Source organism: Chelonia mydas, chromosome 6 (genome assembly GCF_015237465.2).
Source record: "Chelonia mydas isolate rCheMyd1 chromosome 6, rCheMyd1.pri.v2, whole genome shotgun sequence".
Taxonomy (NCBI): Eukaryota; Metazoa; Chordata; order Testudines; family Cheloniidae; genus Chelonia; species Chelonia mydas.
The window spans coordinates 60,798,071-60,821,988 of record NC_051246.2 but is presented as its reverse complement, the minus strand read 5'-3'; the positions used below and the strand labels follow the sequence as shown (position 1 = coordinate 60,821,988).

General features: G+C 54.9%; 1 protein-coding gene across 22 annotated transcripts in view; it reads right to left on the bottom strand.

Annotated features, from left to right (window-relative positions):
• Positions 1–325: 325 nt before the first annotated feature.
• Positions 326–23,918, bottom strand: part of DGKZ (diacylglycerol kinase zeta) — a 105,950-nt gene continuing 82,357 nt past the window's right edge. For 13 of the 22 annotated variants that reach the window (XM_037900163.2, XM_043549996.1, XM_037900164.2 and 10 more), the window contains 13 exons: positions 23,265–23,464; positions 22,554–22,654; positions 22,131–22,210; positions 20,864–20,908; positions 20,463–20,532; positions 16,851–16,891; positions 14,376–14,566; positions 11,439–11,470; positions 9,810–9,853; positions 9,166–9,286; positions 8,420–8,456; positions 8,004–8,103; positions 326–4,007 (listed from right to left, as the gene is read on the bottom strand). In XM_037900163.2, coding sequence (XP_037756091.2) covers positions 3,891–4,007; positions 8,004–8,103; positions 8,420–8,456; positions 9,166–9,286; positions 9,810–9,853; positions 11,439–11,470; positions 14,376–14,566; positions 16,851–16,891; positions 20,463–20,532; positions 20,864–20,908; positions 22,131–22,210; positions 22,554–22,654; positions 23,265–23,464 — 1,179 coding nt within the window. In that variant the 3' untranslated portion in view covers positions 326–3,890. The remainder of the gene's footprint in view (positions 4,008–8,003; positions 8,104–8,419; positions 8,457–9,165; positions 9,287–9,809; positions 9,854–11,438; positions 11,471–14,375; positions 14,567–16,850; positions 16,892–20,462; positions 20,533–20,863; positions 20,909–22,130; positions 22,211–22,553; positions 22,655–23,264; positions 23,465–23,918) is intronic. The other 9 variants (XM_043549995.1, XM_043549993.1, XM_043549997.1 and 6 more) reach the window with 1 other exon arrangement.

The window sequence follows — 23,918 nt, the reverse complement described above, 5'->3', positions numbered from 1 at the left end:
GCAAATTAGGAGCTCACAGTCCATGCTTCAGTCATGCTGATCATCAGGGTAAGGGGGAGAATTTTCTCCATGCTACACTGCACTGTTGGATTGCTGGCCAAGTGCACATGGGTGGGGAGGGGTCCTCTGAAAAGAAAGGCCTTGGGCCTAGGTAGGGAGGATCTGATCCAGCAGGGAAACCCAACACCTTCTGAGCTCCTGGCCAGGGCTTAGAACGGAAGCGGTGTTGCTGAAAGGGCACCTTAGTGTCACACATAAGCTGATTAGCTCATTCCTGTAGCATCTATCATCCTTGCAGGTCTCAGAGAGGGAGGAAAACAGGCAGTAAAATGTTCATCTTTTTATTTTAATGGCAAGAAACAACAACATCCAAACGGTCAAAGATGAAAAGCGATGGGAGCACAGGCTGCTGTCCAGGCACTCGGCCTGCCAGAGCCACAGTCCCAACAGAGTTACAAATATACAGTCCTAAGAGTCTAGGAGACAGGAACCGGGCATTGCACAGAATCTCCACCCTCCAGTATTACAAAATACTCTCCTCCTCGCATAAAAACAAGCCAGGCTTGGAATTGCACAGCAACTCAGCTCATGGGCGCGCACACACATGGGGGAAGTGGTCAGCATGTGTTTGAACTACCTGTACAAAGACGAAGAGAGTATACAAATCGGGGAACGAGAGGACGGGCTCAAGGTGTAAACGCTTCCAGGCCAGGCTCAGTGTCCCAGCAGAGAGTGAGCAGTTTGTGCCATTAAAGAGACACAGTGTCTGTCCTGCTGTTGGCTAGCGGCAGCCACAGCTGGACGATGAGGCCCTTTACCCTGACCCTCTGCATATGTTGAGAGATGGACATGGAGATCCATCCATCAGACAGCATCCTCCAATGGTGCCCAGCACATGACAAACAGCCTAAACTGGTTCAGAATCACCTTCCTCTTTAATGCACAAGGGCAGCCCCATGATGGCCCACCTGAGCCAAGCAGCTTGCCCACAGTGCATGCCAGGGCCTTTAGTTCCCAGGGGCCGCTGCAGTCCTGCATAGGAGAGCACCACACATTTTATGGATGCTGGGTGCAGGCTTGCTAAACTGCCATGCCCCGCCCCCCCCCCAAGCATCTGGAGAGATGGGTCACTGGCCCATTTGTGCCCTGGGGCATAGCTGGATGCAAGAAAGTCCCCCTCACCCCGACAGAACATGTGCTGGTTGTTTGCATTCTTCGCTGGTGCCCCACACATCTCCTGCAGGTCCAAATCCCCCTTTTGCCTCAGAACCGGGGGCATCTGGCTTGCAACTGTGGTGGCCAGGCGTGTGTTAGTTCTCACCATATGGTTCTGTCTTCACCTGGGGTGGGTGGGTGGGGGTGCGTGTGTGTGGCAAGACCACGCAGAGGACAGGCACACACAGCACAGGAGGGGGAATCCCTGGCAGCAGCAGAGACCCAACACTCCTGTCATCATAGTACTGATACAGCAGGTGAATCAAAACAGCCCCAAGGGCAGATCACAGCAACCAGCTCTGTGCCAGAGCAGCTCCCAAAGACATCAGCTCCACGCCAACAGGAATAATGGGGGGTGGGGGTGTGGGGGGGAGAAGTGGCTCCAGGGCCTTCTTGCCCCTGATCCTGCTCTCCTTCCACCCATGCCGGGAACAATTAACTACTGAAAACAAAGTAAAAAGCAGGTTCCCCCCTCTGTAAACAAAACCAGAAGGGTCCTAAGGAACACCAGCCCCACTCTCCCTGAGCTCCGAGTGCAGCCCCCCACAGCCCCAATAGTCAAAGACCTGCTGGGCGAGTGGAGCTTCCTGTTTCTCAGAGCCACCTAGGAACCCAAGTCTGAGATGAACTCACCGGAAGGCGCTCACCTCCTGGCTGCTTCAGAGCACAACATGGCGCCACTGAGCCTTCATGTTTCACTGCTTGTGCTCCACACCAGAGATTCACCCCTGAACTACTCAACTTCTGGTCTGGACAGGCCTGGTACCAGCCTGCCCTCCCTCAGCCAGCTCCCAGCCACCATGCTCTGGCAGGGTCAGACACTGGGGCAGTGTGAAGGGTCACACCCCAAACAGCCCTGGACTATTTAAGGCTGCTGCACCCACCCCAGCACAAAGCCAAGTGCAGGCCAGCTGGCTACTGGCTTGGTACGTCTCCCAGGTCCCAGGATTAGAGCTCCCCCGGGAGCAGAGGAGTGAGCCTCATAGTTCTGGAATGTTTGGGGCAGACGGCACTGCCTCTGCCAGGGATGGGGGCCACTGCGGGGAGGTAGCTCCTGCTCCCCTTATCTGTTGAAAAGGCGGCAAATGAAGTGACTAAGATGGCAATGGGGCATGTGCGTGAAACTGGGTGAGCAGGGAGCTCCAAGTAGCTCGGGGCAGACAGAAGGGGCCACACACAGAGAACTGGAGGCCCCGGCCCAGACAGAGGGAATCTACATGAAAGCTAAGGAGCAAGGGGTGGAATTATGCAGGGCCCAGAAGGGAGCAAAGTGGGGAGAGCTGGGCAAAGGGACTCAGATTGCATCTCGTGAACCATGCTGATAGGGGGCTGGTGTGGGAGCCCCATTGCTTGGGCAAAGCCCTGGGAATAGACTGAAGGGACTACTCCTGCCCTGGCCATGGGGCCAGAGGGCTAGACAGGGCCTCATCTAGCCCTTACCTCTAGGAGCTGTAGTTCTTGGGCCCTGGGCTGCTTTTACCAGATGATGGATCCAGCTCCCCGGCGCTCTCGGTACGGGAGTATCTGGTCTATGGCACGCTCCAACCCCCCAGAAGCCTCCCCAACTGCACACTGAAGGGGTCCAGGGCCAGCACTCCCAATGTGGGTGCTGGCGTGGCACGAACTCAGTACTAAGGTTAGAGACAAGCTCCCTCCTCAGCCTGGCAGCCTCCCTGCTGCGTAAGCAGCACATATTTTTACCCACACTTCCAGCAGGCTGGTGTGCAGCAAATTAGAAGCACATGTGGAGGAAAGGGAGGCAGCAGATGAACTCCGGGAGAGGAATCAGGAAGGGGGGCGGGGGGGCGAGTGCCAGAAGGAGGCGGCTTGGGAGACCCGGGCACATTGCTGACATTTTGTTGTGGCACCGGGGTCCAGTTTTAACAAGCAGAGAGCTTGCTTGGAACTCGGGGCAGATTTATGGGCATGGCTCCACTGGACATGCCAGGGGTTCTGGCCAGCTGTTGGGGGCCCCATGTGCGGCTGCATAGAGCCTCAGAGCAAAGGGAGGAAGCAGGAGTAGGAGGTGGTATGGCAGCTGGATAGCAGTTAACTTCTCTCAGGCCCACAAGCATCCCCAGTTATTCTGCAGTCGGGACAGCAGAGCTAGTGCCAACTGCAGGAGCAGGGCTGCTCTCTGGTGACCCCCTGTGGCGGTCCCAGGGAGTGATGTGGGCAGGTTCTGGGGGTAGGCCCCTGAGGGTTGGCGGGGGCAGTACTAGTGGTGATGAGCCCAATGGAACCGCAGCACATGGAGCCATGACTGGGGCAGGCAGGTGGAGGCTGAACAACAAGAGCCCACAAGGGCTACTGAGTCTGTTGAGGGGGCACCAGCCATCACTCCCACCAACAGGGGCAGCACAGAGGCTCCATCTCTCCCCAACCGCGGAGATGGCTCCTATAGGATGCGCGGGTAGGAGAGCTGCCGGAGCAGAGTCCATCCAGTGCAGGGTGTATGGAATGTGGTGGGAGATAGCTGGGGGGGGAGTGAGTCCCAAATGTCCATACAAATGAATACAGTCTCAGCCAGGCCTGGGACAGAGCTGCTGTCGCCTCTTCCCCCTCCTCTGGGACTAAGTAGAGATCTGGGAAGGGCTGAGCCGGACCCGCAGCATGGGAGTCGCCCTCCTGTCCTGCCCGCACTGGCAGGACCATGTGGTAAGGCACACTGAGCACTACACAGCCGTCTCCTGATCCTCCCGCTGGATCATCTGGTAGTGCTGACGATGTTCGAGGTAGGCAGCCAGGTCAGGGTCGTTGGCCTTCTCAGCTCTATGCTTGGGGGTGTCTCCCTGTGCAGAGGAAAAGGGAGCAAAGCAGAGGTGAAACATCCAAACACAGACCCACAGGAAATCCCTCCCCACAGCCTGCAGCCAGTAACTTTGTGAGTGCCAGAGGGGCTCCTCCATACCAAATCTGCAGAGGCTGAGAGTCTGTTACAGCCCCCATCACAGAGCACTGAACCTAGAGCTCCAGTTGTAGCAGCTGTTGCTTTTAGCTCTGGAGGCCCCTCAGCTCAATCCCCGGTGTGGTGGCCAAGATGGCGGCCGCCACACTTGCACCCCTTTCTCCCTGCCATTTTACGTCCTGCAGGGCTGACCATGGGCATGAGAGAGCTGCTCTTACCATGTGGGGAGAGCTCTGCTTACAGCCTGTGCTTGGCCTGGCGTCTCTAGTGAAGAGCTGCGACAACACTAGTATTATGCTGCTCTCCTTCCGCCAGACACCTGCGTCCCTCCCTGCCTCAACAGCTCCGTGCCTGGGGTAGCCCCCCCCATGGCTTCCCCTTTCATGGCTGTGTTGTTTGTAGTCTAGTAAACTGGTTTTTAAACTGTGAGGCATGTCAGGAGGGGGGGGCACAATTAAGTTACTGGGAGGGTGCGAGGACCTGACTGGTTACAAATTTTTTCTTGTTTCTTCAAAATATTGACAACAAAATAAGAATTCCTCACACTAGCTGCCAGGCTGAAAGATGGAGGAGGAGGGGCCTCTCCTTCCACAGGAGGTTGCGGGGAAGGAGAGGGGCCCTTACAGCTCACTGGCCTCTCCTGAGGCTGATGCACAGAGGCCCCCTGGGGACATAGTTTCTCCCTGCCCCCACAGGCTCTTGTGCATGTGTGGTGGGGATCACACCAGAGCCAAAGGAGCCTACGACCTCTCAGTGATTCTAGCAGGTCCCAGAGACAAGGGCATAAGGAGAGGGGTGCAGCCCACCTGTCTGTGTCCTGCTGGGGTCACCCACATGGAGTGGGTCACAGGCAAGGGATGCTCATGGGCTGGGGAGCAAGGGGGCACCCTGGCTAGGTTGGGCTCCCAGCCCCCATGGAAATTTCTGTTTCTAAGAAAGAGGGGAGGTGCTCCTGGGACATGAATCTCTGAAGGGGGACACAGCAAAAGAGTTTGGGAACTTCAGGCCTAGCAGAAGTGCTGCTTTCCCCCAAAGCCGCAGGCTGGGAGTAGGGTTTCTAGGAGTGCAGAGCCCAGGGTCAAACTGCTGCTGTCCATATTTGGTTCCCTGCAGGGCATGTGGCCAAGATGTGAGGTGTGCAATGTCTGGTGATAATAGGTTTGCCATAAAGGGAAGGGAAGCATGACTGGAAGATATAGGTGCATGCTGGAAAGGATACTTAGATTTTGCTAAGAGACTGGAAGGTGCAGGCTAGATAAGTCCCTGTCAAGCCCATTTGCACCTCCTGCTGGCTAGGACAGAGACTGTCCTGTCACATGTATTCCCCTCTTCACGCACTGCATATAAAGATGACCAAGACTGGTCTCTCTGACTGTCCAGTCTCTGTAACCTGCTGCTTTTTCAGCTCTGTGGAAAGCAGGCTAGACAGAGTGAGGGGGAGAGAGCTGAAGGACATGTGGGGGGAGGAGTGAGGTGTACGTCTGGGGAGCGCTTTGAAACACCATCCCTCCCTCCTCCCCCCAGTAACTGCTCCTGCTCCTCAAGGAGGCTCACATTTCACCAGCTTATTGCAGCCATCTGGACTGTGTCCACTAATGAACTCCCGCACTCCATAAAAAGCAAATCTGTTAACAGCTTTCAGCTCCGTCTCCTCTCTCCTCCCTTCCCCCTCCCGCTGGTTAACTGCCCCTGCTCCTCTGCGCTGAACAAACCCTCTGCTGAGCAGGGCCAAGGAAACCTGGCACTCTGCCACTTCCATTGAAAACCCCCTCCCCAAGGAGAGTGCAACTTATCCACACTGGCTCTCAGAGCTCAGCAGGGTGAAGGCAGCCAGAACAAGGGGGAAGGGATCCCAAGCCTCTGGGACAATCCACATCTATATTTCATTGGGGCAAACAATGCTCAAACACGCAAGGGTCTCACAAACATGGATGCAGCTGCAGACACAAGCCCACACACACACACAGAGGAACACAGAGGTACAAAGGCAGATAGATGCAAGGCACACACAGGTCCACTTGCAGTCACAGAGTGTAGGCCCAGGATCTCACAGGGATCTCCCCCGGCAGGGCTGGAGCCAGTGTGTTGTGCTTCACTGCCCAGTGCTCCTCCAGGGGTCTCCTCAGTAGGCAGAATCTAAACGCTCATTTAGCAAAAGGAAATACTGTGTTTCCCTTCTGACTGCACAAGCCCTGATGCAGCGCTGCCTGCCCAAGTCTGCAGAAACACAGTCTGAAACAAGAGCTGCAAGAGGCCCTCCGCCAGCCCAACTGATTCATGTAACATGATGAAGCCCAGCCCCATTCTACCCTGGTTTGCTTTGCCTGGGACCCAACTGTATTGTATGCACATTACCAAACTGTAATACACTCTGTAAGGATCAGGGTTCACATACAGCTTCCAGAATGTGGTTTGTTCTTGCCCATACTACAGGAAAGTTCTAAGCGGTCAGTGCTGGGGAGGACACAGGACTTCCTTGACAGTCACAAGGCCAGATGTGCATTTATACCAACAGACACACCCCCGCTGGGCCCCCTCTCCTCCAGCTGGGCAGTCAGTCCTTAAAAAAATTCCCTTCAGCACTGGCTCGGGGGGGGGGGGGGGGCCACTTGCACCTGAGAACTCAGGGTGACAGACATCTGGGTCCTTCTCACTTCAACAGAGAGGATTCCATGCCCAGAGATCTTGTGGTGGGACCTCAGCAAAGCTGTTTTGGCAAAGTCTTCCTAGCCCCAGCCCAGGCCTCAGCCTCCTACCTAGGTCCTTTTCTCCTTCGTTTCTATGGCCACTCGATGTGCCCCCAAGCAAAGCCATTCCTGATCTGGGCACATCACAAGGCCCGAGTCGTTTGCTGGAAGTTAGGAAGGCAGGGCAGCTGCCAGGGAGTGTTTGTAGAGCATCTCCCTGGCTGCTGGCAAAGGCTTTGATTGAGGCCTAAAGCATTCAGAAGTTTTTATAGCCTCATTAGGGTTGGCTGCCCAGGTGAGCTCCTCTGCTGTATCCCAGCCCTGGGAACCTCTGGCACCAAGACATAACCGCACCTCTTGGCTATCTACCAGCTCCCAGAGCTGGCCCGGCACTGAGATGCTATTATGTTCCCTGTGCTATATCCCAATACACAGAGCTTTGACACAGAGACACGTCTGCTTCCCCGCCGCTGTATGCCAGCCCCTGGGAACCTCTTGTATCAAAACATAACCTCGCCCTTTTTGCTACAACTCCTCTGGCAGAGACATGACTGCATCCCAACCACTGTGTCTTGGTCTTCACGAGCCACTGGCACCAAGACACAGCAGAATTTCTTCTATGCATAAGTGACACTGCCTGACCCACTTGCTAACACTCTCTGTGGGGCTGGCTATTCGAAAACACGCCCTGCCTTTGCATCTCTCAGAGCTCCCTCCTCTCCCCATCCCCCCACTCGGGAGAGCTGACAGCGCTGCTGGGAGGGGAACTCTCTGGCGAGACTGTCCTTGCAATGACCTCAGATGGTGGGAAGAGGGGAAAAGAAACATTCCACCTACTCATTTAGAAAAAGCACTGGGGCAGCACAGAAGAGCTAGGAGGAGACACCCTTTGTGCAGCTCTAAGGATCTGCTGCTTAGTGAGTGGGCAGGGGTAGGTGAGATTTTGTGCTCCATGCTGAACTACTGGAGAAGCCCGAGGCTCCAGACTGTATCCAGGGACCCCCTTCACATAGGGAATGTGTGGCACATTTGGCTGGGCTCTAAGCTAGTGCCCTCACATTCCCTTCACTGCTCCTCTGCTGAGCCAGCTGGCTCACACCTTCTGAATCTCTGCTCCAGCCATTCACCAGTGCCCCATGTACACCCTTATTCCCAGAACTCCCATCTCCCATTCCCAGCCCATCTGACCTTACCTGCAGGTCTGTTTTCATGAGCGAAGCCCCAGCCTCCACAATGTAGTGGCAGATAGTGCGCTGGCGCAGGGCAGCCGCCTGGTGCAGGCTGGTCTCGCCACTGGGGAGAAGAGACAAGAGGAAGGAATGAGATCCCCAGGCAAAGTGAGAGGGCAAGTGACATACACAGGGGCTGCAGGGAGGGACCCCTGCTAGGGAGGCCTGGGATGGGAGGCGAATTCAGTCTGGTCACACTTCTTCAGCAAAGGACCCCACCCCTGCCTCAGAGAGCACCTGGGTGGGAGGAGAATTCAGTCCCTGGGGCTGTTCAGTCCAAGCCTGGTATGGAAGTGGTGGCTGGCGGTTGCAGTGAAGGCAGCTGGGTATAGAAAACAGAGGGTTTGGGCACCAAATAATACAAACCACAAGCAACTTACTTCTCATCTTCTGTCGCATCGAGGATCTCTGCAGGGGCTGGAGAGAGAAAGACAATGTGGGGTAATGAGACCAGCCTGCTTGACAGAGACCTTCTCGCACACTCCCCAGCAATGCACAGCACAGTCTCTTCTCACACACCTGGGGTCTCCTGCATACCACTGCGGAGACCTCATCTGATAACTGAGAGAGACCCAAGCAGCCTGAGATGCAGCTGCCTGGGAACAGTGGCGGAATCTGGTCGGTAGGGTTGGGGAGGAGGAGTTGCCCCTGGACTCAAATACAGAGAAATGTAAAAGAAAAAAGAGCCCTCATTCTGGTGAGACCCACCAAAACCCAAGCTGTGAGCTGCCCCCACTGGCAAAAGCAGGTAACTAGAAAACAGACAGGCATCAATACTCGAAACGGACCAAAATACACCATGCCATGTTGCAGCTTCAGTTGCCTCTGGCTTCAGTGAGATCACACGGGTATCACATAAGTCTGAGGCTAAACCTGGCCTTGTATTTACCAGCGAGAATACAAACAACAGGAAGGAGGGACGGGACACTTCCCAAGCCTTGCAGAGAGGCCACAAACACAGCAAGGCAGACAGAAGGGCATCTGAACACTAGCATCATCCCCTTCGAGCAGAGACTTGTAGAGAGGCGCATTGAATTTGGCCTCCATCCCTCTGTGCCAGCTCCAGGGGTCATGGCACCCCCATCCCAGAGCTGTACCAACAGCTGGATCCAGGCTCCCAGCTTACCATTCTCAATGACGTATTTGACAATCTCCTTGCTCCCCGATTTGACGGCATGGTGCAGCACGGTCTGACCTGAGGAGTCTCGCATCATCAGGTCCCCTCCTGCCTGGTGCAGCTCTCGAAACTACAGGAACACAAGTCAGCTCTGGATTAGAGTCTCCTACTTAGGCTGCCTCTAACCTCTGAGCACCAGGGCAAGAGCTGTGCCTGTGGGAAGGCCCTTCCCACTCACACCCTGCAGGGCGGGCCTTTGCCAGCGGAACTTGCAGCAAGATTACCTGAGTATATGCCCCAGGGTAGGGAACTGAACTGCTCTCCAAACTCAGCCAGCAAGGCTACAGCTGCCTTCATCTAACGCTGCACATGCAGCCCTCCCAGAACAGGATTCCTTGTTGTGAGCCTATCTGGACCCCATCTGGCACTGCTCAGAGGAAGCTCACATTGCTAAGGACTCTCCATGCACTGCTGTGAGGAAGGAGTCACAGCTGGGGCTAGCAGGGCAATGACAAAGCCTGGCTAACAGGCACCAACAGGGTGCTGGAGAAGGGATGCTCATGCCACACTGGGGTCCTAGCTAGCTGCTGTGGGGAAAGGCACAGCACCCCCCTAGCATTGTGGCGGTGTTCATGGCACATGGCAGCTCTTACCTTCTGGAAATCATTACTCTTGGCAGCAGCTATCAAGGCGTTATCTGCAGAGAAGAGACACTGGTCAGGATGACAGAAGCCAAGCAGGAGATGGGAAGAGAGAAGGCTGCTTGTGCAGGGGGAAACTCTCTCTCTCTCTCTCTGCGCATGCACGCGCACTGACTGAGCTGCCGTGTATCCTACAGTGGGGCAGGTGGAAACACCAAGGAGGTGCAAGTGGAAGGCAGCCTTTTTCCCAGGCTCTCTTCCGTTTCAGTCTCTCCTGGGCTAAGAGGCAGTTTCAATGGCAGAGTGACACAGTCCTCGCCCCAGGCCAGTTCACATCGTGCACTTCTGGAGCTGCCTTAAGACACGGCTCACAGCCTGTTAGTGCCTGTGTAATGGGAGTTGCCAGAAGCATGTTTCTCCAGCACCACAGTCTGTGCCAGTGACCTCCTCCCAGTGTGGGAGCAGGGCCAAAATCTCCCCTCCCTCCCCAGCTGCTGGGCACAGCTGGCTGCTTCCTGCTGACAGTCCCTGAACATCAGGGCGCTGCTGGCAGGGCATCCCTGGGCCTGGAATTCCCCCGAGTCCAATCCCCTCACGCAGGGCTTGGGAGGAGAGGGGTTCGGGGGAGCCACTGGCCAGGCTGGTTTTGCCTGGAACACGGCATACACCAGAGGGTTAGTGGGGGGCTCAGCTTTATAATGCTGGGTGCCCCCAGGGGTGGGGGAAGAGGTAAGGAGAAAATGGGGGCAGCCCACGGGATGAGGTGTGAGGGGAGAAACACCCATGGGAGGGGGGAGGAGTTAGACCACATTCCCCGGGTGCAAGGCCAGGCCCCAGCTTTGGCGAGGTCCAGAAGGAATGTTTTCAAGACCATGGAAAAAGTAACTCCTGAGGGGGAGGGGGAGAGCAGGGTGAAGGGCAAATGAGGGGGTCCCTGGGGAGCCGGCCAGCTGGGATGCCTCTCACCAGTGACTCATTCACACGTCCAGGAACCGGCTCTGTTCAAGCTCCAGGAAACTTTTTCCATTTGCTCAGCTGAGGGAGGCCCCTGACCTTGTGCTCCCCCCTCCCAGAGCCCCTGCCAGTGCCTGGCAGAGACAAACCCCACCCCCAGCAACACATCTCAAGGCCTGGATTCTGCAGGTGGGAGATTAACCTCACCACCCTGTCATTTCCTGCCCCACACTTCACAAGCAGGCTGGGAAAAGGCTCCCTGCACTGCTCCACTATGCAAGCAAATGACTATCAGGTCTCTCCAGCCAGTCACTCCTGCCGCTCCCCTCGGGGAACCTCCCCGGAGAACCTGAGCCCCGATCCCCCTGAATGGCAGTGCACTGTGCAGTCACTGCAGCGCCAGGTGTGACCCTCTCCCTTGCCACCCCACAGGCTGTGCAGTTCTCGCAGAGCCTATGGTTGGGTCTGGATCCCAGACAGAGCAGTGCCATGTGACACCAGCAGGGGCGGGGCTCTCCAGACATTCCCATCACCCCCGTTTTCTCAGACAATGATAGCGCTCAGTTTGTGGGGAACACAGAATCAGGGCAGGGACTTAGGTGCATCTGCTAGTATAACCCTAAGTGTGACAGGAACAGGGAAGCCAGAGACTTGCCAAAGGCCTGCAGCACAGACTGAAGGACTTACCTTCGTGGCAGGGGCAGCCCCCTGCTTCTGAGCTGGAAGAGAAGAGAGGGAGAGATTCAGAACTGACGCTGTCAAAAGCCATGATAAGCAAGTCTTCTGCAGCAAATTCCCCTCCCCTGCACTCTTCTCTGTGATCCTCACAGGCACAGCCCATCAGCATCCCTTGCTGGGAAAGGCTAGGACTGGACTAGCTGGGAACTCCTTTTGATGAAGTGGGAATTTTCTGTAATATTTTATGAGTCCTGTTTGTGCCTCAGTTTCCCCTATGGGCTGTGCTGTTACTTAGGGGGTAGAAAAGGGCTGTTTGCTCAGATGTAGATATGGGTGTCACTTAAATGTGTGGGGCTCGGTCCCCATATCAATGGAGCCTCTGAAAAGAGGACAGCAAATCCAACTCTCTGGACATTGAGACCTAGCAATCAACGACCTAGAGAGATACACTTACCCACCTCCCCGGGGGGGTGCAGGAGGGGCACACGGCTGGGCAGCATTTCCCAGGTCTGGAACAAAGGAGGACTCTAGGTGTGGGGATAAGTGTTGGCTGCTGGAGGCAGCCAGGGAGGCGCTCACCTGGAGCCTGACCAAGGAGAGAGAGCAAGCTTGAACAATGGGGTTCACTACAGCTTGGCTGGGCTCTGGGCAAACCTGAATGGACCAGGCTTTAACCTTCCTGCCTCTTTGCTCACTTAAGGAAGTTGCTATGCTTTGTTCCAGATAACTTCTTAACCCCCCTGTTTTGACAATGCTGCGTGTCACTGCACACGCTTGGCAAGGTGCATTAATCCCTAAAGAGCGTACAAATCTCCTCGCAGCTGGATGTGCTCAAGAGCACTCTCGGTGTGAAGCAGGAGCGCTGCAGGCACAGAGGTCCAGCCTAAGGAGGCAGTGAAACCGCATGGCTTACTCTGGAGGAAGTGAGAGACTCCTTTGGGGTCTGGCACACTGCAGGGGTCCCCCCGAAACTGTTCTAAAGATGGGATGGTAGCACGAATCCTGTGGCTCTGTGACACTTCCCCATTGCGGGAGCCCTGCCTGATGGCTAGTCAAGCTGGGGCTGTGTGAGCAGCAGAAGTTTCCTGTGTACCAGCCTGCCACTGGAGAGACACTGCTGCTGAGAGACCAGCTGCATGGATGCCAGCTGGGATAGGATGGGAGAAAGGAATCACAGAATCATAGAAATGTAGGGCTGGGTGGGACCTCGAGAGACCATCTAGTCCAGCCCCCTGCGCTGTGGCAGGGCCAAACAAACCTTGACCATCCCTGACAGGTGTGCATTCAGCTTGGTCTTAAACACCTCCAAAGATGGGGATTCCACAACCTCCCTTTGAAGCTTGGTCCAGAGCTTAACTACCCTTATAGCTAGAAAGTTTTTCCTAATATCTAACCTAAATCTCTCTTTCAGCAGATTAAGCCAGTTACTTCTTGTCCTACCTTCAGTGGGCCTGGAGAACGACTGATCACCATCCTCTCTAGAATACCCCGTAACATATTAGTAGACTGGTATCAGGTCCCCCTCCATCTTCTTTTCTCAAGATGGAACATGCCCAGTTTTTTTAACCTTTCCTCATAGCTCATGTTTTCTAAACCTTTGATCATTTTAGTGGCTCTCCTCGGGACTCTCTCCAGTTTGTCCCCATTTTTCCTAAAGTGTGGTGCCCAGAACTGGACACAGCACTCCAGCTGAGGCCTTCTCAGTGCTGAGTAGAACAGGACAATTACCTCCCCTGTCTTACATACGACACTCCTGTTAATACACCCCAGAAAGGCAGGAGCTGTTTTCACACTTGCATTACATGGTTACTCATATTCAATTTGTGATCCACTAGAACCCTCCGACCCTCTTCAGCTGCACTCCCACCTAGCCAGTTATTCCCCATTTGGTAGTTGTACATCTGATTTTCTCTCCCTAGTGAAGTACTTTGCACTTGTCTTCACTGAATTTAATTTGATTGATTTCAGACCAATTCTCTAATTGATCAAGGTTGTTTTGAAATCTCATCCTGCCCTCCAAAGTGCTTCCAGCCCCTCCCAGCTTGCTAGTATTCCCATTGTATAAGAATACTTTCCACTTGGTTATCCACCTCACTAATGACAATATTGAATAGTGCTAGGCCCAGGATTCACCCCTGTGGGACCCCACACTGTCCCAGTTTGACAGTGAACCATTGAGAACTACTTTGAGTACAGTTTTTCAACAAGTTGTATATCCACCTCATAGTAATTTCATATAGACCATATTTCCCTAGTTTGCTTATGAGACTGCCATATGGGATTGTGTCAAGCTGTACTGTAACTCTGTTAAAGAAGGAAATTAGGTTGGTTTGGGATGATTTGTTCTTGACAAATCCATGCTGGATATTCCTTATAACCCTATTATCTTCCAGGTGCTTACAAATTGAAAGACTGAGGGAATTAACCTTGCCTTAGCAATGACACCCATTCCTTCCATGACTTGGTTTCTTTCCCCTCCCTGGCCCATCTCCACCACTAATTTCTTCCCTTCCCAGCTCAGTCAGTGACACCTACCCCTATCCCAGCTCTGTGTCTCAGCCCCCCCAGAGAACCATCTCCCTTTGCCATGGGGGCTAGCAATGGGAAATGAGTTCTGGAGTCTCAGTCAGCCCTGGACTGATGCAGCTAAACTAGAGCCATGGGTGCAACCCTCCAGTGCAGCCCCACTGCCCCAGAGTCACACTTTCCTAGGGTGGAATATGCATGGGGAGGAAGGGAAGATTGTTGGTCTCCATAGAGACAAGCTGCAGAGACAATTCTCACTTGCGTCACACAGAGCTGGTGTTTCGCTTCAGAGCTCAGGATTCAGAGCTGCTAAGCCAGCGCCAAGCCTCTCAGGCTGGTCCTTCTTCCACTCTTCCCTCAGACCCTTCTCCCCACCCCACAAGGCCATTCTCACCTGCAGACCAGAGTGGTCAGTCTCACCTGAGGGCTGGTGAGGAGGGTGGAGAGGATGAGGAAGAAGGGAAAGCAAAATGGTGCCCTGTGGGAGTGGAGGACAAGTCAACGAGGTCAGGAATGGCGGGTGAGGTGCCCACGGTGTGGGTGATCACCAGCTCCGGATCCAGCACAAAGAGCTCATCCTGGGAGATCTCCGTCACGTAGTTGAGGTGCTCCTGGAAGGTAGAGATCAGCCCTTCAGAGAGGGGATCCACCCACCCCAGGCCAGTCACCCTGGGGAAACACCCCCCCACTAGCGACCAGAGCAGCATTCAGGGGGGTGATGGCCCATGGCAGCTCAAAGGGGCCGGCATGGGAGTGGAGTTGGGACTGGTGCCCATGGCAACTTAGCAAGGGCAGCCCCAGCCTGCCACACAGCTCTTCTTAGACTGATCACCATGACCCTGGCCAGGTAAGATGCTTCTGAACAATGATCGCTGTGTGGAGTGGAGTCTCAATGAGAGATGGAAAAGCCCTATCAGGGTCTCTTGTCTCCAGCAGAGTGTAGTTTTGTCCAGTCTATTTTTGAGCTATTGCCCCTTTCCTGGAAAACTCTTCCACAGCCTCGCACGTCTCACTGTCGGGGCGTCTGCAGAGACTCCACTAGAACATCTCCTCTCCAAGTCCCCGCCCACATCTCTCATTATGACCCTGTGTAATCCCTTTCCACCCTCAGCAGTTACCCCGGGGATGATGTTTGCAGACTGTCAGCACAGGCTAAGTGCCCCTTAGCCAACCTGGACGGATTCAACTCTATTAATCTCTCCCCACAAGCCCGCGTTCATTCCTCTTGCCCTCCTCTAACCTTGCCTTCCAATCTTCCTCTGTCAGCAAGGGGCCCAGAGCTGACTGTCACAGGCCAGGTGTGGGCGCACTAGAACCACACAGGAAGGGACCATCTCCCTGCATCTTGATGTGAGGCTTCCTGGTTTAGGAGACCCAGAGCTGACTCCAGGTGGGGTCTCTCCAGAGCTGTCTCTCCTGAGGACTTTGCATCCCCACTCCCCAGAACATCCCTGGTGTTTTGCAGCCATCTCACTGTAAAGTCTTTTGCTTCTCCCTCTCCTTGCAGAGTCTCTCTCAGCCATTCCTGCTCCCGGCATTCTCCTCCCATTGAGGATCATGGTTTTGGGTTATTTTTCCCCTAGCTGCAGAATCTACATTTCCCCAGGCTGAGTCTCACTTAGTTGTTTCCTGCCCATGTGTCTTAACGTCTCTGGGTCCCTCTGCATTTTCTCTATCCTCTCTAGGGTTTACAACTCCTCCCGTTTCAGTGTGACCTGTTGATTGCATCATGCTCCTGTTTGCCCTCTTTCTAGCTAATGAACGGAGATATTTAATAACACTTAAGTTTACACCTCAGATCAAGCCCTGCAGGTCCTCATGGACATCTTCCTCAACTCAATACACTGCCATTTATCACCGTCCTTTGTTCAGCTCCTTCAGGCACTTTCCAGCCCATATCTCAGTGTTCCTAGCCAAGCCAACTTGCATCCATTTTTCAATTTAAGACTGTGAGACACTGATCCTAAGTCTGAGCTACATCCCAGCCCCTTTACATCATTCCAGCAGCATAATGGGCCCGGTGCCCAGCCAGATCTCCCTACTGGGAATAACCCGGTATAAGGTGGATTTCCCAGTGAATAGGGCCAGCAGCATGACCCTTTGCTGTCCCCAGGAGTAGGGGTGTATCTGAGTGAGGGACGGAGTGTGTTTGGTTATGCTCTAAGCTTTAGCTATTCTGGGATGTCAGGTAGTCCCTTACAGACTGCTGTATCTAGGGTGCAAGTTAGAGCAATCCCTGGGACCACTGGTTTAGGATGGGGGCTGAATGAGCTTCCAGCATCCTCATAATCCAAGTGGTGCAGAGGTGGCTAAAGTCACCTTTGTCCCCATGGCCTAGGCTGTGTGCCGCTCAGCTCAGCCGGAGCCCAGAATGGGGGCCACAGTCTGAGATATGTGACTTGCATCCAGTTATATCCAGCTACTGCATTGCCTCCATCCTCTAACTCTGTGATATTATCAACCAGGGCAATGAAATCACCATGGCAAGGCTTCTCACTAATCCTCAACACTGCCCACTGCTCCTGGGGGTCATTGTCCTCCAGACTTTTCATCAGTTTTTCCTCTCAATATTTCTTCCATTAATTCACTAGGACAGAGGTTGAAGGAGATGGTGATGCACCTGAAGCATCCAATACCAGTTGATCCCAGAGGTGCCTGACTGCAGAGGGCAGAGCACCTCTATTTCCCGATGTTTACAACCTTCCCAGGAAATTGTATCCCCTTGTCCATAAAGTAATCACAGGATTTGGGCAGTGTGGGGACAAAGCACACTAAGCAGTGGCCCTTGGCAATGCACGTGTCTGCATGTCTGAACACACATGTGCTGCTGGTCAAGTGTAGCTGCACAACAGCGCCTCGGTCCCCACAGTCCCTGGCGAATGAGTCAGCACTCACCTGTGCGCGGTCTATCCTGTAAAACCGATCAGCTGTAGTTGCTGAGAGAGAGAGAGAGAGAGAGAGAAAACACCTGTGTGATTCCTGTCCCAAGAATCTGGCAAGAGACAAAGGGGCAATGGGACTGCCTAGAACCACTGCACTCCACCCCTGGGCAACATGAAACTGTTCAGCCACTTTACAACCCCGTGAGTGAGTGCACCCACACAGCAGCAGGACACAGCAGGGAAACCAGATAACTCTTGACCACGGGTGGCCCATTGACTTCCAAAATGTGCCCTAAAGACACATCTGTTCTCTTCACAGACTACAGATCGCAGCACGCAACATTCCCGCCTGACTGAGCAACCACCCATTGTTCTAGGCCCTGATCACCATAAGGAGCAGAAGCAGGACATACCTGGCTACCTTCAGGCTGCTGGCCTGGAATTCCAGCTTTCTGGGGATTGTCAGGCCCCCCCGACCTGCCTCCTGACTATCAGGGCTTTTGCTGCTGACGCTCTGACACTGACCTTGTACAGAGCAGAGCCTTGCCTGAGCAGGCTGCGGAGACGACAGCCCATCGCTGTCAGGACTTGCTTACACCAGGGGAGAGATTATTCCTCTGGCTTAAAATCACTCATGGTCACTTTTATTGTGACAGAGTAACTGCGGGGACATGGAGTAGCCAAGATGGAGAGCTCGGGCCTATCTGTTCTCCGCTCTCGGGGACTTGGTGCTGCTGCATGTTTACATTATTGACTAGGGCTCATCACAAACCAGCACCAAGGCTCCAGGCCTGCTGTGCATCCCTGGCCTTGGCAGAGCACACTTCCCCAGTGGGGCATGGGATGGACATTGGTCCTTGCCCCCTGGGATGGCAGCACAGTTTTAAACCAGCACCCAACATCCACTCTCCCTGTGTGGGCTAAGAATTGTACCCAAGCCCGTCCATAGTCTGTCCCAGGATGCTTGTTGCTCCCCTGCTGAGCACCAGCTTGAGGGACAGAAAAGCCCCACATTGATATACTGGGGCGAGAGGAGCAGAGCGGACTGGGCATGTGTGTGTGTTTGGGAAGCACTTTGCAACTCTGGGATGCAGCCGGTAACTCTGAAACTCACAATCAAAATTCCAGCAAGGCGAAAGGGCTGGGGAGGGAACGGGGGCTCCTGAGCCTTGTTTCAATGTGGTGGGGAGAGCAGGGGCAGGACAGGGTTAGTGGGCTCCAGTGCTTTATGGGCACTTTCTCCATGGGCTCTGTGCCCCCCACAGGGCTGAGGACTGCTGCCCAGACTGGGGTTGCTATGGCTGGGCCCTAAAGGGACTGGGGAATTCTCTCTCGGAACAGAACAAGAATGTGGGGGAGGGGTGTCCGTGACACAAGCCAGAGCAGATTAGAGGAGTGAAAGAGCCCCGTTTATCCTGTCCCTGCAAGAGATTTACAGCCACGGAGCTGCTAACGAAGGTCTGTAATTCAGCCACTTTAATGAGCCTGCGTCGCCCTTGAATGTAGCTCCAGCCTCTTTCCTGGCACATTTTCCTCAGCACCGAACCTGCTGCTGGGAAACCAGCGAAAGGAGGAAATAATCCACAGCAGCAATATCTGGGAGCAGGGATCATGTGAGCGGTGCATGCAGTGGGGTGTCCACTCCACCCCCGCTGGGTGGGACCCCACACTTCCAAGAGACAAGGGACAACACTCCTCTCACTGGAATGAACCTCATTTGGCTTGGCTCCCCATCAACGACCAAATTCAGGGAGCAATGGCTGCACCCCTTCTGGGACTGCTCCTGGAAACCCCCCCCATAGACGACATGGCAGTGATGGAGCCCAAGCTGCGCTCCTGAAATCAGAGATTTGGTGGGGAGCCTGGAGGGAGGCAGAATCTGAGGGAAACGAACACAAGAGAAACAGGGAGAGGAGCGGAAACTCCAGAAACTGGATAGGAAAGAGCAACCTATCCCCACAGCGTCTGGGAAAAGGCTCTCGCCTTTTCATTCCCCTGGTCCCTCCAGTGTCTCCCCTGGGGTGGGGCCAAATGCTGGTCTCCCCATTGACCCGCAGCTTGTCCGTCTGCAGTCAGGCTCCTCAGGTGGTGCGGCTGATGCCCAGTGAGTGCCTGGTGCAGGCCCGCTGGCTCTAAGGATCAGTGCAATGACACAGGCCTGCCCTGTTTGGTGCCCCTGCGTGAGCTTCTCCCTGTGTGTTTGGGAACTCGCTCCAGCACCATTACGAGGGCACAAAAGCCCCTATTGTTGCAGGCTGTGGGGGATTCCCAGGGAATCGCTCAAACCAGAAACAGAGACACCAAAAATATGCTAGTAAAAGTGAACGTGCAGCCTGGAGCTTCGGGAACAAAGTGTTGACTGCGGGCGTGGGCGGAAAGGGGAGACGGGGCTGAGAAAGGAGCTGGAACAAAGCCGTGTTTGTAAACAAGTCCCCACTGCTTTGCCCCAGCACTCGGGGGCTCCTGCAAACACAGCCGGCTGGGTCACAGGCTCAGCACACCTGGCACCCTCCTCCTCCTTCTCCATAAGGCATCAGTGTACAGCTTGTAATTGAATTAGATGTACAAATGCATCTTCCACTGCAGCACCTATGCTGCTCTGTAGAGCACCTCCTGCTGGAGAAGGTTGCCACTGCAGCAGCTCCCTCCTGACCAAAGCTCCAACACTACTCACTGCAGTACCTCCTGCTGGGAGAATCTGGGCCCAGCTCTCAGTTTTCACCCTCCCTCTCCCTGGCCCGCTTCCCCTCTGGCCCACACTGACTTGTCATTATCGCACTGGACTTATTTTTCAGGAGCAGGGCTCCTAATTCACTTCTCCCTCAACCACCTATGCTCCAAACACTTAGTACAGGGCTAGCAGTACTCACGTGCGCTATTAAAGACCACAGTGTTATCTGTAGTTAGGAAACTCCCCTTGGAAATCATGTGGCTGGAGTGCCACTGGTAGTCCTCTCCCCCATACAGAGGGAGAACAGTGGGTCCTTCTGACTGGGGTAGCACCCCGAGTACTGGGAAGGAGAAGCTGTTTGCATGAAAAAGCCAGTCGGTGTCAGCCAGGCACAGAATGTATCCAGTGGCTGCACCCAGAGCCCACTCCCGATGGGCACAGAAGATTCTGCAGTGCCTCACTGAGGATGTGTTCCCAGCCTGAGGGAGCCCCCTGTCCATCAGACACAGGCACAGCAGCTCAGCCCAATCCTGGAGAGCCTGCTCCATGCACAGGCCAGGAGTAAGGACTTGAGGCCAGGTGTGCTGTTAATAAACACTCCACAGCTGGCAGTCTGCTGGATTCACATGACCAGTGACACTGGGCACATCTGCTGCTCTGAGGGCAGGGAAGGCATATTCCCCTCAGCTCAAAGCTGCCGCACTCAGGCACCCAAACAAACTGAGCAAAAAGTAATGGGGCAACTGCCTGACTGCCGGGGAGCCAAATGCAGATAGCACCAGGCTGATGGAAATGCTGCCATGGGTCGAGCCGGTCAGCGTATCCCAGGGAACGAGCGTTCCCAGGCGGCATCATTGGTTTGGGACTTTTGCTACATCCCTAGGGCAGATCAGGGCTCGACCCCACTTCCCAGGGCAGACCAGTGCTACTGTACTGTATGGAAAGGATACTCACAGTCTAAGAAACACCACTTGGGAGACAGCTTCTGAGATGAAAGCGTCTTTAATTTGGCTCCATCCTCTTCCTGCACAAAGAGAGGACAGTGACGTTTCCCAGCTCCTTGTCGTTCCCCCCAACCTTTCCTGGGTTCATTCCTGCACTGGGCCTTCAGACAGGCTCAGATTTATGGCCCTTTGACAGAAGCAGTTTGCACCCAGGTGTGGCACGGAGACAGTGGGGCACATAGGGGCATGGCACAAGGGGTGGAGAACACAGGCATGGCATGGGGTGCAGCTGTGGAGGTGTCCAAACAATACACCAAATTCACTGGGGAGGTGTCCAAACAAGCCCACAAGACTGGCACCATGTACATGACAGAGACCCCCAGGGAGGGGAGGGAGGCGGGTGATACACACCTGAAGGAGCAGGCACTGTAAAGAAGAAGGGCATGGAAGAAAATCCTGCGAAGAGGGAAGGGGGTGGGTTACCACATTCATTCAGCTGCCCCCATTCTGCCTCAGCAGAGCCTGTTCTGTGTCCCCTCCTGCATGAGGGGCCTCGGGCCTATGCATTCCCAGTCCCTGCAGCCCAGGGACATGCAGCTGGGTTCAGAGTTTAGTGATGACATGCTCCAGATGGAACAAGAAAGAGGGGAGAAAGGTTGCAGCTGAAACCAAGAGCTACGTGTCCCAAGCTGCCCAGCTTCTATGTGCTCAAACATGTCATCTAAAGCATCAGCCAGGAGACAGGCCAGGCCACTCTCTAGAACCCCCACCCCCTCCAGCTGCAGGAACTTCCCCATGTTGTGGCCATAGTTGCTTCACGTGACTTTATGAGAGGGATGGGACTCGGTAAGGGCAGAGATGCTAGGCCCTCACCAAACCCATCACCATGGTTGTCCAGCCACCTGCCTGCGAGTGTCCCCCTTCCTGGACACCCTACTCAGCCACTGCAGGGAAGGGGCCATCAGAAATGCAGACACAAGAGAGAGGGATAGGCAGGTCCCTTCATGCCAGCCTGCATAATACGCTCTGTAATTAAACACGGTAGATTGCTCCCCTCTCTGTGGTCACTGACTCAAACCAGACAGGGATCCTTCAGCACTTCCTAGGCCACAAGGAGCCCACTTTCAGGCTGTGCAGGGCCCCTCCAGGTGAGGCCAAATCCCTTCCAGGAGGTAGGGAAAAGCATAACCCCACGGGCACTGGGGAGAAGCAGAACCCTCTGCCCCCGAGAGGTGAGGGCTGAGAAGGAGCTCCCACTAGTGCAAGAGGGGAGAGAAAGGGACACCCAACACAGGGGAGACTGACTTTGCAGTGTACCCAGGTTTGGGGGAAGGACTAAGATCTTGTGGAACATACTTCAGTGCAGGACAAAAGCCTTCTCTTTCTACCTGCCTAGCAGCCTCTCCTTGCCCAACACTCTGGGGAGGGCTAGAGGGCAGGGTGAGCAGGATGGCAAAAAGGGAAATAGTGAGGCCGATACACAGGAGCTGTCAGACTCAACAGATCAATGGTCCCTCTAGCCTGGGATCCGGTCTCCATCAAAGGCCAATGCTGGATGTTCAGAATGCCAACTGTGTGCGAGGTTACAATAACCAGGGGTCAGGAGAGACCTCTCCTGTGCCTCCCTCCCCTCAACGATCAGTTCCCGCCATCACCCACGCCACCTGCAGTGCCTCACCTTCTGCAGCCTCTCGATGTGGGTCCGACAGACCTCCAGGTCACTATCTCCCGGAACCACAATGATCCCCAGGGGCACAGCTGAAAGCAAAGCAGAGACATCTCAAGGAGCTGCCTGCTGCCAGTCCTCCCGTCACTGAGCCCCTGAGACAGCACGGCCACTGCCCAGCTGAGGACAGCACCAGAGACATGACAAGAACAGCATGGCATGGCCACTTTGTATAAAATGGGGCTGACCACGGCCACCCATGGAGACTACACTTCAAGCACGCAACATTCCATCTGCAGATCATGGCTTCATTACGGCAGAGCTGCAGCCGCCCACAGCTCTGTCTATGGCCCAAAGTGCTCAAGGAGGCCTCACCCATCACCCCCTGGGATAGCACATTCCCAAAGCCCCCAGGCACCCAGGCTGGTCACTCACAGGCTTCCTTGAGCTTCTCCTTGTCATAGTGAAGTGCCTCATAGTCGTGCATGCTGATTCGGTTCACCCGGATTCGCAGCTGCTCGGGCACTGGTTGCTGGCTGCATGCAGGCAGGAGGAGAAGGGCAGGGGTTAGAAAGGAGGCCCTATAGATGTAGGCAGAAGCTCGTAGCTACAGTAGCCCAGCCTTCTCCAGCAAGAGGCAACTGAGGAAGCTAGGCAAGAGCACTGTCTTAGGGAGCTCCCGGCTATCCAGTACTTGTCTCTCCCAGCAAGTGGTGCCGTAAGCAGAATGGGAGGAGCACTGGTGTGGCAGGCTAGGGACATGGGGTGACGTCCCCAGCCACTCCAGTACTTGACTCCCACAGGGAGTGGTGCTGCAGGCAGTGTGGCAGAACTCCTTGCTAACCCAGTCCCAGCAGCAGGTGACAACAGTTAAAGGCTTCATTTTCCACACCGGATGGCTGCCATAACTCAAGCCTCCTCTCACTCTCCTTCCAGTGTTGCCCAGAGATCCTTTGGAAGGCTCCCTGCTCACGCCTCTTGGAGGCGACTGTGAAGTGTGAAGAGCCGGGAGAGGCCACCCTGGATAAATGGGTGAATAATGCCCTCTTGGATTGGTACCACCCCCATGCCCTGAGGAACTGACGCAGATTGGACAAGTTGCTGGGTTTGGGGCCCCCAGGGTTGCCTTAAGCCAGGTGAACGTACTCATTGAGCAGGGGCATGGAGTTGCGTCGCTTGGTCTTCTGCACCATATTGGCTTGGTTGCGCAGGGAGATGTGAATACAGGAGGCTGCCAGCTTGCATGGCTCCCCATCCACCTGCATAGGAATGGCCTTGGACGTGGTGAGCATCACCTCCCGGCACTGGTGCAGCCGCTCTCCATGTCCGCCTACTTGCAAGGCAGCCTGCAAACAAAACCAGGGTTACAGTGGGGCTGCCTGTGGCGAAAAGGCTCCCGCGTCATACCTCAGAGCAGCAGCATCCAACACCGAGTGGAGTCACAAGCCAACTGAGCTTGGAAGGGCTCAGCTCAGTCCCACGGCAGAAGGAATCCACAAAGACCAGCACACGCTGGAGTCCTCACAGGTGTCTCAACTCTGGAGAGGCCGTGGGTGGGGAGGCAGGTGAGAGGATGCAGAGGCAACCAAAGACCCCAGCAAACAAGGCTTACGGTGTCTGAGTTCTCTCCCACCACTAGCCACCCAGGCACAGGGCGCAGGTTGGTGAGCGTTCTAGGGAGGGCTGCTCTGCTGTCCTGCACACAAGGGCTCCACTGTTCCTGGCAGAAGTCCCCACAAGCTAAACCTGGGGGTGCACCTCCAGGGTCCTGCTCCTGACTACACTGAGCCATGCTGTCTG